We start from the raw sequence: 13,451 nt of genomic DNA, 5'->3' as shown, positions 1-13,451 counted from the left end.
TATTTTGTGTAATGAAATGTGTTTATGCGGTTTAAGGTTAAAAAAAAACATTATTTTCCACATACTGTACATTATTGTTTCTCTTCTATGCCACGCCTTTCTGAAACGTGTCGATTTTTACAAAGCTCATCGGTCTGAAAAAGCGAGGTGTGCTGTGATTGGCCAGCTATCCAGTGCGTTGTGATTGGCCGAATTCCTCAAGCGTGTGATGGAAATGTTATGTCCCTTACCATATTGAGATGCCTGCGGCAACCACATGTGACGACCCTGGGCTGGACTCCACTTCGTCCACGGTGAAAGCCGATCCGGCGATCGACAGCGCGAAGTTGAAGTATTTCCTCAGCGACCAGCATGGATCAGCATGACGAAGCGATATCGTCCTCTTTTGGGGGGGCCTGTTCGGCTTCCTGGGGTGTTACGCATTTCGGGGGGAAGGGTCCATAGGTCCTCATATGGCTTGTTAACTGAGGGGTGTTACAGAGTATTTGTTAAATCTAGCTAACAAAATATATATTGTGTGTTTGATTGGTCCAGACGCTACAGAAAGGAAAAATTGAAATCGCATCATATGACCCCTTTAATATATTTTTTGTCACTAATAAATAGTTTTTAAAAATTCTGAATAACAGAAAATTTTCAGAGACTGAAATGAAATCATATGATTTAGATTCTAGGCCATATTATTGCAATGATATGAAGAAAAATTTAAATGCCTTATTTTAGCACCACCTAGTGTCAGAAAGAGGTTGTATGATGCTTAGACACCTAATAATAAGAAAATTAGCACAAAAGTAGTAACAAAGGTGCTTGGACACCTAATAAGCTGCAATTTTCTTGCAGCTTTAGAGTCATTAGTCACATGGCATTTAGATTTAGGTGATTGGTTCAAAACTGTGTGGCAGCAGAACTGAGCACCCATGAGCTAGCATGAGCAAAGATCTTGTCACATTATAAATTGCATACTTCCAAAGAGTCCTGTGTCAGCCGAGCAACTGCCATTGAGATACAATGGGCATGCTAACATAAAAGTGCCGTAGTTGAAGAAAGAAGCATATCCAGGTGTCTTGGCTAAGCATATCATAATTTTAGATGGAAGGAAATGTCTTTCTTGTGTGTTTTCTGCAGATAAAGGCAGCACTGGTGATGTTGAGTGTGTGTGCGAGGGGTTCTCATGCAGTGGTGTCCAGCGCTGTTTTGGCCTGCAGTGTTTCTCCTCCCTGTCTGTTGAGAACGGGACGGCCCTCCAGCAGAAAGGATGCATTGTGGGTAGTGAAGAAGTGGCAGTACGCTGCAAAAACTCCCAGACTGTGGACTCACTGGTGCACTGTTGCCAGGAAACATTGTGTAATATGAATGTTACCGTGGAGATGCCAAGTACAGGTGAATCATTGAAACAATAATTGTTCAATTTTTTCAAACCTCACACCTTAAATGTACAAAAGTGTAATGATGTGACAAGTCCATTCATGCTATTTAAAATGGGTGAATATCACAAAAATGGACTTACCCCCAAAACAAATTAAAATTTGCATTAATACAATGAAACCTATTTTCTGGCTTTTTATGGTCCTTTCTTCAAATTATTAAATGTGACTCAGACCATGTTCCTGATATGTTTTTGTGAGATTTGTCCATGTTGCAGCATGATATTAAAGTAGGCTATCTCTTGAATTTTTGAATGATTTACTCTTGGAAGGGTTGTAATAATTCTGACCCATGCTGTTATATCTGTTGCAAAAATTATCTTATCGTTCATGATTCACATTAAGAAAGTAGAATGTGTTACGCCTAAAATTTGAAAAAAAAAAAAAATCCTGTATCACTTGGAAATAAGTTGCATTAAGAAAATTAAATTGCAAATACAGTTTCACATTGACTTAAATCATTAAGGCAGTTTTTAATTTAATGTTCAATGCATTGAAAAACACATTGGCTGAGGGTGAAAACACAACACACACACACACATTTTTATTTTTTTGAATCTTCTCTTCTATCTAGATGACGAGTTAAGGGTGGCCCCTACAGAGCATGAGTGTGTGTGTGAGGGCCGGTCGTGTGTAACAGGGGACCACTGTATGGGTCAGCAGTGTTTCTCCTCTTTGACACTGAGTGATGGGACACCAGTGTCTCAGAAAGGCTGTTTTAAGGTGTATGAGCAGGGCAGGATGACCTGTAAAACTCCTCCGTCACCTGACCAGATAGTAGAGTGCTGTCAGGCTCATCTGTGCAACATGAACCTCACTGTGAGACTTCCTGTACGAGGTAACACTAAGACATTAACCTTTCACACCTTCACATCTATATTCCATATTTACACACACACACACACACACACACACATACAAATATATATACATTATATATATTTTTACATATACTCACACATTATCAAAACGATTTTCCTGCCATTTACGTCTTCACACATATTGTATGTGGGTAGTTGTAGCGTCAGCAGCATCCTGCAGTGTGACATGCATTTTGTTCATTTGTAATTAGTTTGCATGTAGCTTTTATGTTTAGCTCCATCCCTTATTAAGCACATCTGAAAAATCTAACCAAAACGCATCAGAATTGCTTGAACAGTACATGCAGGTGTGTTTAATTAGAGGTGGATCTACTTGTTTAACACTACAGGACAATGGCCCAGGCCCCCATTCCTGATCTAGCCATATGAAATATATTAAATATCTACGACTTGACACAATTTTAAAACTCTCTGATATTTCTGGGTTTTCCGTGACTGTTTAAACCTTGCAATTTGTTTCATTGTTTTTGACAATATGGAAAAATTAAATTGGCAATGCTCAAGAACTCATTGTGACAAAAAAAAGGGGAATTTATTTTTTCTCTTATACATTATAGTGAAAGTTAGGGGTTTAAATGTGCTTAATGTCATGTGAATGTCACATGAGCTGAAATTTTCTTCGTGAGATTCGCCCCTTTGCAATGTAAAATGGTTTCTTTTTAAATCTCTGTATGTTTCTCAGTGGTGGAGGGCCCCAACTATAGTATGACAACGCTGACCATTGTGATTGTGGCTCCAGTCATCGTTCTGATATTCCTGTCTGGTGTGGCTATCCTGATCTTCCGTTGTATTCACCATCACCAGATGGAGCATCTGACCGCTCATGATGCGGAGTATGGCACCATCGATGGTCTGATTGCATCTAATGTGGGAGAGAGCACACTCGCGGTGAGGAAAACCTACACACACCATCAGTCTGTGATTTAAGCACATTGAGTTTATGTTGAAAAGTCAAGTAAAAGATCAAGTAAATTTCAAGTATTTTTTTTTGAGTTACTTAAAATGCTTAGGCTCCATTTAAAGGACTACAATAAATAGTTCATATGTGGATACACTACCAAAAAAGTAAGGACATGTACAATAGTAATACCATGCGTTTTATTTTTTTATTTTTTATAAGCATAAATGCTTTTTAGCTTATTAATTACTGAAACATCTCATAAATCCAATTGGAATCATTTTTTTTGGAACTGTTTCTAACACCAACAAGATTTTGTTTATGCTGACATATGATAATATGTTTTATGAAACTAACAAACACACCATGTCGGAATCCCCAGCATTTCTCTCTGTGTTTAAACACATTTTGGCAGAAAAGATGTAGTGTTTTGGTGAGTTTGTGAGTATTGTGATGTGTGTTTGCTGAGCTGACTCTTTAGTTGCTGTTGTTGGATCTTTTTCAAGCTCTTTTCAAAGATCTCTGTGGAGTGCTTGGCAACCAAAGCAAACATTCAGCGTTCTAATGTTTGCCTGAGAATAATTAAAAGTCTGTGCCAGTGCTGGGAGTGAGATGTTATTAAAACACTTAAAATCTGTTCTCCGAGGCCTAAGAGGTGACTGTTCTGATACACTAAAAGTGTTGACTAATTTGTTCAGACAGCAATTCTAAAGGACCAGAAGGGTGACTAACTCTGAAGCTACCGCAGTTTTTTTAGGATTGTGCAGTAATTATTCCATGTGTTTTGCAATCCTGCTCCATAAAAGTCTCTCTCCATGATGCAAATATATGGTTATCATAGTTCTTGTGGTTTTGGCCTCTGCTGCATTTTTTCCTCATTCCCTTATATTGGAATGTGGCTGTTCAGTGAGTGCTCTCTAGTGTATAAGTGTGTGTATTGCAGGGTCCAAATGAACAAATGTAGCTGTACTAGGGTAAATGTACTGCTGTATTTTTCTTTATCTTTGTCTTTCTCTCTTAGGATCTGTTGGATCATTCCTGTACATCTGGTAGTGGCTCTGGACTACCTTTCCTGGTCCAGAGGACAGTAGCCAGACAGATCACTCTCAGCGAGTGTGTTGGTATGTGCCCACACCATCTTTACATTGTTCTTTCTTATGCATAAAGTACATAAAGTGTTTCTTAGATTTTGTTGTACAGGTTAGCAGCTCATTTAAAACTGATTTAAACACAAAATGACACTGTTACTAGGATAAAGTTATATATATTTAACAAAACCTCACTTTTGAGAGTATGTCCTCAAACGTGTATGTGTCAGGTAAAGGTCGGTATGGAGAGGTCTGGAGGGGTCAGTGGCAGGGAGAAAGCGTGGCTGTGAAAATATTCTCGTCTCGAGATGAGAAATCCTGGTTCAGAGAGACAGAAATCTACAACACTGTCCTGCTTCGACACGAGAACATTCTGGGTAAATCATTTTATAATGAAACCTTTTATAAAACCCCTAGAAACGATTATGCTTTCATTAGTATACCCCAGTTTTGTAACATAAAACAACAATAAAATATATTAATTTCACTCAACCATAACTTTGCCTTAAATAAAGTTGACCTTGTATTTTTTAAATTTTTTTCAGGCTTTATTGCATCCGATATGACATCGCGTAACTCCAGCACTCAGTTGTGGCTAATCACACATTTTCATGAGATGGGCTCTCTCTACGATTACCTGCAACTCAGCATGCTGGATGCTTCTGCCTGTTTGCGGATGGCACTGTCCATCGCCAGTGGCCTGGCCCATCTGCACGTGGAGATCTTTGGCACACAGGGCAAACCAGCCATCGCTCACAGAGACCTAAAAAGCAAAAATATTTTAGTGAACAAAAACGGCCAGTGCTGCATTGCAGACCTCGGTAAGAATAGCTTCTGAATGAAGCAAAATCAGTTATTGTATGCATGCTGTTGTTTCATATGCCATTCATATTAGAATATTTAAAGTATTACTGTGAAGTGTATTTTGGACAATGTCAGCAAACATTAAAAACCCACCATGTGATCTACAGTTGTGTGTTGTAACTGTTGTGCATTAAATTGTCAATCACTGTAGGTATAATCAAAATAATAACACATTATGGTTAATGTATGCACGTTTATCTCAGGTTTTCGTCTCAAATACATTTGTGTTAGAAATTCTTTCTTACAGCACCGATTTAAACAACTGTCATGCGGTCAGCAAATCTGAAACACTTTTCTAAACATGCAGTTACTCCTGAAACCCCTTAATCAACCCAACACTCTTTCAACCTAATGCATCATTGGTCTTTACACTTGAATGAGCCTCAGATTTATCTTTGGAAAAAAAAAAAAAAAGTTCACATCAAATCTTTGTGATTTTTTTTTTGTTGTAATTTTTGTATTTAAGTATTTTTATATTCATCCAATGAATCAAAAGAGGGTTGATTAATGGACTTATATGACTGTTAAAATCTCTAAATATTTTGTTGTTTACTTCCGTCCATCACTCACTTGCTGTCCAGTCCAATCATTTGTTTGTTCCCTCAGTATTTACCTGTTGAACATGTTGCCCTTTATACGCAAATAAGTAGAAAGCAGAAGCGGGCTATTTGCTCATGGAGGATGGACACTTTATTTTATTTGTCTTTATTAAATTCACTTCACTCCCTTACTCACTTAGTTCCTGAGTCCATTTCTGCAACACCAGGCTGTTATTAGAAGAAATCGCAGTTGTTCCCCCCTAAAACCCTAATGAAAAACCCATTAGGTAGCTTTCAGCTAACACAAATTCTTCTGTACACAAGTGGGACACGAGATGTGTTTTTGTAGAGCTCTTGAAGCTACATACAGCACATTAACAAAATGAACATGTTCTTTTTAGTCACAGGATTTGAAAACATGTCTGCATGGGACTAGAGGTTTTCACTTAGCACTGCTTTTTCCCCTTGATGCTCAGACAAAATGTTTTTCAGAACCTAGACTTTCTGAAACTAGTTCATGTTTACTTGATGTCTTATGAAACTAAATTGTTGTATATCCCCACAAGAGGGTGCAATACAACATTTAAAAAAGAAATTACATTTTCCCATATTATACATTTCAGCACATGCATCTCAAATGCATCTCCGCTTTCACAAATCATAAATACAATCTGGAAATTATTCATTTTGTTCGTCCCCAATTTTCAGTTTCAGTAGGAAGGACATCAGCAAAGGGAAGAAAACTGGATTCATCAAACCATTTTGTGGGATCTTTTAAATCTAGGATGCACACAAGCAAAAAGGACTGTACAGATACACAGGTGTCTAATCCAGGGACCTGTGCAGAATTCATTGAAAAAGAGTGTGCCTGGCTCTGAAATGGTTATTAATGACTGTTTAACCTGGCTTAATGTGTGTCGCGCAAAGCTACTGATAGATCATGTACTATGTGATAATGATTTTCACATTTGGTGACACATTTGTGTTCTTCAGGTCTCGCCGTGATGCATTTTCAGGACACAAATGAGCTGGACGTAGGGAATAATCCTAAAGTTGGGACCAAGCGCTACATGGCCCCTGAGGTTCTGGATGACTCCATTCAGACAGATTGCTTTGAGTCTTACAAACGAGTCGATATCTGGGCCTTTGGACTTGTGCTGTGGGAAATTGCTAGAAGGACAATTAGTAATGGTATGTATATCTTTACACCTGATTCACTATCACACCTGTCATTCACTTTTTATGTATCCCTTAGGATAAAGAACCATGGGTTTACTACAGATAACACCAACAAAACATTGTTACTATGGTTAAACCATGGTAACCACAAATTAACCATGGTTTTGCTACACTAACCATAGTTTAACCATGGTATTTGTTGTAAAACTCTGGTTATACAAATCTTAATCAATACGTCAAAATACCATGGTTACTACACTTCTATTTAAACCATGGTTAATTTTCGTAAGGGATCTCTGCTGTTACACTTGGCTAAGTTGCTTTCAATACGGAGAGTCACGTGATGCAAGGAGGAAAAGATGGTGCGCTGTGTCACTTAGCGAAAATGATCCTGTTAAACTATTATAAGACAGTCAATTTTAAATAGTGATTTGCTTCCTGAATAACACCAAAGAAGTAAAATGTAAAAGTGGCCTAAACACTCAACTGTCTACAGTACCAGACAGCGAAAATAAAGAAATGGTTGTGAGATGGGTGGTTGTGCCCACAAAACGAAGGCACAAAATTAACACATGCTAAGTGCCAAATGCAAGTAAATGTTCTATTTGGCCAGATCACTATGGTGGGTGATAATGTCATTGTCAGTTAGTTGAATTTGTGCGCTGCCCGTAACATAACTTAGTGTAGACATGTTAGTATTGCAACAGAGAAATGGGTGCAACGATTTGTATTAAAATATGAATTTTCATGCATCATAACATTTACCTAAGAGATCATTTTTATAAGAATAGCAACTGTAATGGCATATTAATATAGAGTATGGCCTAAGTTTACAGGAAATGTAAATGACAGTTACTGTTTTTAGAGGAGAGATTGTATGTGTTCCTGCAGATGACATTTTAAAATAGATTGCTGTAGTTTTTTATTAATTATAATTTAATTTAAAACAGCCTTTCTGATTTACACTGTGAACGAACAAGCTATATGCAGTTTATTTTGTAACACACACACACACACACACACTGGAAAGTTTCTAAATAGTGCATTACTACTACATTAAGCATATGAGTGATTTACAGTATTAAGATTACATTAAAAACAAATTGTTGGATTGAAATAGGGGGCATGTGTTTGATTCATCAAAATTTCCATCCAGGAAAGAAAAAGTTGGCAACCCAGATGTATTTTAATTTTTGCTTTTCTTTTTCTAATTATGATTTAAGCTGTTTCAGTTGCTAAAAAGAGTCGTGTGAAATTTAAGAGTTTGATTCACGGCTTCAAGCATATAATCAGTGACTGGTATGTTACCCACTGAGGACTGATCTTTGGGTGTAAATTGGAAAGGTATTATGTTATTATGGTTACAGTAAAAAAAAAAAAGGGCGTGATAGTGTTTGTTTAAAAAAAGAAAAGCAACTGAACGATAGAGAGAATGCTCTGCTCTGCAAATATATATATTTGGAGGCTTTTGAATCTATATGGGAGATATTATACATTCTGTTCTGCTTTTCATAAGACATTTTAGAATGGATTATTATTGGATATCAGAGTCTCTTGTTTCTTGTTCTGTTAGTCCAATTATGATTTCAGATCATGCCTGGGTATGTTTGGAAATAAATCATCAGTATAGGCATAGTACATATGGATGGACATTAGGGCTGTGCAATATATCGAAATTATCGAAATATCGCAAATGTACATATCGCAATATGCATATCGCTACGGCTTGCAATATTTGGGGTCATGAACAAAAGACAAAGAGAAAATCACTCACTGCTCTTACCTAAATAACTTTTGTAGCTTAAATAAGAGTCAGTGCATATTGAATTCATAGAGTAAATACTAAGCAGTGTTGTATTTTTCCTTTTTATTATTCAGTTCCTAAACTCATGTTAAAATGATTACACTAATGTTAAAATGACATTTTTATGTAATGCTTGAGTAAAACACTACCGTTCACTTTCAGAAGTTGTTGTAGGGGTGCTTTCTTCTCACAAAAAGTGAAACATGTATGCTAGTTATATTAGAATCAGAATCAGAACGAGCTTTATTCACCACTTAAGTGTGCGCAAACACAAGGAATTTGTTGTGGTTTTACTGGAGCTCATGATACATACATACATACAAATAACCATATATATATGACACAAGATAGTTATAGAAGTTCACAGAACTGACTCAGCAACAGCGGAGTAAAACTGTCGCATATCGCATTTTTCTTCAATATCACACAGCCCTAATGGACATTTAATTCTTCTCTCTTTCTTGAATTTATGTACGCATTGAAAACTCAAATTAAGATATAAAAGCAGACCAATCTCTCAACTGCGCCCTCTGCAGGACTTACTGCTCAGTGTTGTTTTCCACCCTGCGCCATTTCTGTGGACCTAACAAGGTATATGGTACATTGATATTTCTTTTCCTCATAAGCGTATTATATTGAGCATCAGTTCTGACCCATTATTACAAGTTTAGAGGAATATATGGAGGTGGTCAGCACAAAATTGGTCTTTTCTTGTTACCCCTGCCACCACTGCAATGTTTGTCCACTAAATTACCCATAATTTTATATCCATAACCAATTTTGAAGAAAACAGCGAGAAGTTTAGTTTTAATTAGTTTTTATTCTTTTTAATTCCTCCAGATTCAAGTATTGGGATGAGATTCAAGTATTTGAATCCCACGTATTATTATCAGAAATTCATGTTTTCTGTGGAAGGAGTGGATAGAGCAGAGTATTTTGAAGTAAGGAGATGTTTGAGAATAGCACTTTAAATCATTTAGCCAGCCATTTAACCCAAACTTTTGTCAGAACCCTTAATAGAATGCAGTTCTGGAGATACTTGTAGCTGAGACAATGTGGGACGTTTGGGTAGAGGGTGTGAGACTTAAAGGTGCAGTAGGAGATCTTGGAAAATGCTAACTTTAGCCTGATAGCACTGAAAGCGAACGTCCCACCTTCCCTGCAATCGCCGTCCAAAGCCATGCCCCCTGAACGCATATACGCGCACAGACCAGAATCCAGAGACAACATTACTACAATAGGCTACATCAGCAGTTCCCAATTCCAGCCCATGTTCCAAAGTGAAGTAAACTTCAACGGATTTCCCCTGCTGAGGGAGTAGGGAGCAATGAGCACTGTGTAGGGATCATATCGATCGGAACACAGTTCATGCACGTAGCTCACTTCTAACGAGCTGGTTATCTGAATCGGGTGTGTTAACTAAGCAAAACATGCAAAATATGCAGAGCGGGCGCAAGGACTGGAATTGGGAACCGCTGGGCTACATCATGTGTCATTCACCGGTGAGAAAACTTTAAATGTACTACAATACCAGGAAGGAAGATCGGGTTGTTGATGTTTGTCTGCCATTCTCGCTCTGTCTGCTCAACGTGCGTGAATGCACTGATGATGTATCCTGTCTGCGCGAACCGGGTGCGCAGAGGTATGCTAATACATACGTTGACAGGCAGGTAGGAAAGCCAATTAAAACGCTCGGAACATTTCTTGGTCCTACGCCTTCCACAGAATATATAAATACAGATAAATACATTTAGACCACTTAACTTAATGTTTGCTATCGGGATGTGAAGAGACTTTCAACTAGCATAACAAAAATGTTTCTAAAGACAATCACCTATTGCACCTTTAAGTTTACTACATATTGCTGATGGACAAAACAAGGGGTAGTTTCCATTCCGCTCTAAAAGCACTTTGGAATAAGGGTTTGAATATTGCAATTAGCAATGATAAATAGATCAGAATTTGGCAAAATCGTAGTGTAATGTCAAGAAAAGTTGGAACTTTTAAATCACATTTATCGGACTCCCAGCAGGTTATTTAGGCTTGGTTTGAAGGACTCGGTTGAAAGTTGGTGATGTGAGAGGGAGGACAGACCTGTTACATGCTTTGTAGTCCTGGCCTAAAATATTTGTTCATGATTATATTCAAGAAGTAACAGGATGCTGTTTTTACTTTTGCCCAAGTATTTATGTCCTATGAAATTAATCTATTTTATACTGTAATTTTGAGATGAGTGAATGGATCCAAAGAAGTATTATGATGGGGGACAAATTATTATGAGAGGTTTGTGGTCAGCAGGCTGTTTTTGGTTGTTAAATCACTGTGTGAAAGGATACAATTGAGGAAATTCTGTTTTGCATAAAGAAAACAAAAGATTTTTATTTTACACTTTTTTTTTCAATCCCCAATTCTCATTAATGAAATATAAATTTTAGGGGAAAAAAATAAGAAACATCCCTTTTTCAGGACGCTGTATTTTAAATATGTTTTACATGTTTGTTCAATAAACCATAAACAATTATTGCACATACACATGTGCAATGCAGGCAATTAAGGTTACAGTTATAATAACTTAGGACATTAAAGAGACCTTTCTACTGACTCTGAAACAGAAATTGGCTAGAAATAAAAGCAGTTAAATGTTAGAGGATGTTATTTATGTCTTTGCATTATCCTTACTCTAATGTGGAATTAAAATGTAGGGAGACTGCAAATGGCATAAGGTTACTTCGGTCCATCACATCACTATTAGTGCAAAGGGAAATGTACACTTCAGTATTGCAAAAAGTTTGAATAAATAATAAAAAATAAACAAAAATGTGTAGAGGCTGTAATGTTTTTATCAAACTTAATTAGTCTAAGGTTTTGTTTGTATACAGGTGTAAAGTATATGATTTACAGATGTTACAGTTTGAATGACTGCACATTTTAGTATGACTTTGTCTGTGTATGATTGTGGGTGCACATGTTATTGGGCTTCTGCTGCCTTCACATTGAAAGGGTTATTACAGTAATGTCTTCAGAGGCCTGTCTGATGCCCTCTGTGTGTCTCATCTAATATGAATCCCTATTGCTCCCTTTGGTCTAATGGCTTCAGTACTCTATATATAATCAGCACTGCTGGCGGTCTTGATGAAGCTGAATTTTGTGCTCACAGACACATTACAGTTAGCACAATCGGTGCTCAGTGATTATCTGTGTAATTTTATAACCAGTGTAATAAGTTCTGATAATAATGGCTGCTCTTTTTTTTTTTTTCATGGGGGAGTTCCAAATGTGTTTTGTCTTCACTGACTGTGCAGGTATTGTTGAAGATTACAAGCCCCCATTCCATGATGTAGTGCCGAGCGACCCAAGCTTTGAGGACATGAAGAAGGTGATTTGCATAGACCAACAGAGACCAAACATCCCAAACAGATGGTTCTCAGACCCAGTAAGTACCAGCTCATATACCTTTACAAATCAAGTTAATCAAGTCATAATCTTTGAAGAACATTACACTGTGTCCTAACCAGATCAAGTGGCAAGCAATGTGTCTTCCCTCATTGAAAGTAAAAATGTAATCAGTCAGAACATACTGAATAGAAATGTCATAGTTAGGGTTGGTTAGGAAAAAAACTCTTAACAATGACAAAATTGTTTTAGTGCTTTTTTGCTTTTATTGTATGACATCTGGACAGAGTGTTTAAGGGTGGGCCGTATTAAAGGTATGAATCTTCACTGGATTTGATTGATTTTAAACATACAAATTCAATCAAAAAACAATTCTCAATGGATCTTGTCCTCCCAACTAGGGTATAGCATTGTCACAATATTAGAATTTTAGTAACCATTACCAATACCAATAAAATGCAATCATTGTTGATGCCAATTTTAATACCAGTTGTATGTAGTCAGGTAACATTACTACTAAATATAGCTTCAAAATTAACTAAAGCCAGTAATAAAGAAGAACAAAGAAACACATTACAAGCAATAGTCAAAGAGTATTTTGAAGTACATATGAGTGCTTCAGGTATCTAAAACAGGGGTCCTCAACTCTGGACTTTGAGATCCACTTTCCTGCAGATTTTAGCTCTGACCCTAATCAAACACACCTAAACAAGCTAATCAAGGCCTTCAGTGGCCTGTAGCACGAAGCGAGATGAACAAACTCAGAGTTGCAGAGTAAGTTTTGAGTTGACAAAACCTGACAAACCCAACCCGGTTGCACAGCGCTCGGTATAAATGTCCTCAAACCTGTCAACTCAGGTTTGATCCAGAGTTTGTGAGGCGCATGCACCTGAAAGTGTAACGCGTGTGGCAAACAGCTAATCACACGGAACATGGAAAGCATCAGTTTGATTGACTTCTCGCGAGAATCAGCGCAATTTACTTCTCTGGTGAAGATGAAGAGATTATGAAAAAATAGCATGAATTGAAACACATTTACAAGGCAGGAACAAACACTGCTGCAGTGAAAGTTTGAGAAGGCAGCTACTGACTATATTTATTTTATTTTATTTAGTCATTTAGCAGACGCTTTTATCCAAAGCGACTTACAAATGAGGACAATACACACAAAGAAAAACAAGTAGATAGAATAGAAAAAATAGAAAGCAATTTTTTTTTTTTTAAATAAAAAAAAGAAGATAGAATAGAATAGAAAGTGCTAGAGTTAGAGGGTCAAAAAAAGATGGACCAGATGTGTTTTTAGTCGTTTCTTGAAGATGGCTAAGGACTCAGCTGCTCGTATTGAGTCAGGGCGTTCATTCCACCAGGAGGGAACAGTTAA

General features: G+C 37.2%; 1 protein-coding gene across 1 annotated transcript in view; it reads left to right on the top strand.

Moving 5' to 3' along the window:
• The window catches only part of LOC107745260 (activin receptor type-1-like), a 27,125-nt gene that overhangs the window by 9,696 nt on the left and 3,978 nt on the right, over window positions 1-13,451 (top strand). Inside the window, exons 2-9 of the mRNA XM_016559110.1 lie at window positions 1,126-1,380; window positions 1,999-2,262; window positions 2,988-3,193; window positions 4,225-4,324; window positions 4,522-4,668; window positions 4,837-5,112; window positions 6,688-6,885; window positions 11,980-12,110. Of these exons, the coding sequence (XP_016414596.1) occupies window positions 1,126-1,380; window positions 1,999-2,262; window positions 2,988-3,193; window positions 4,225-4,324; window positions 4,522-4,668; window positions 4,837-5,112; window positions 6,688-6,885; window positions 11,980-12,110 (1,577 nt within the window). The remainder of the gene's footprint in view (window positions 1-1,125; window positions 1,381-1,998; window positions 2,263-2,987; window positions 3,194-4,224; window positions 4,325-4,521; window positions 4,669-4,836; window positions 5,113-6,687; window positions 6,886-11,979; window positions 12,111-13,451) is intronic.

Source organism: Sinocyclocheilus rhinocerous, unplaced genomic scaffold (genome assembly GCF_001515625.1).
Source record: "Sinocyclocheilus rhinocerous isolate Xijiao unplaced genomic scaffold, SAMN03320098_v1.1 scaffold887, whole genome shotgun sequence".
Lineage (NCBI taxonomy): Eukaryota > Metazoa > Chordata > Actinopteri > Cypriniformes > Cyprinidae > Sinocyclocheilus > Sinocyclocheilus rhinocerous.
This window is presented reverse-complemented; position numbering and strand designations above follow the sequence as displayed.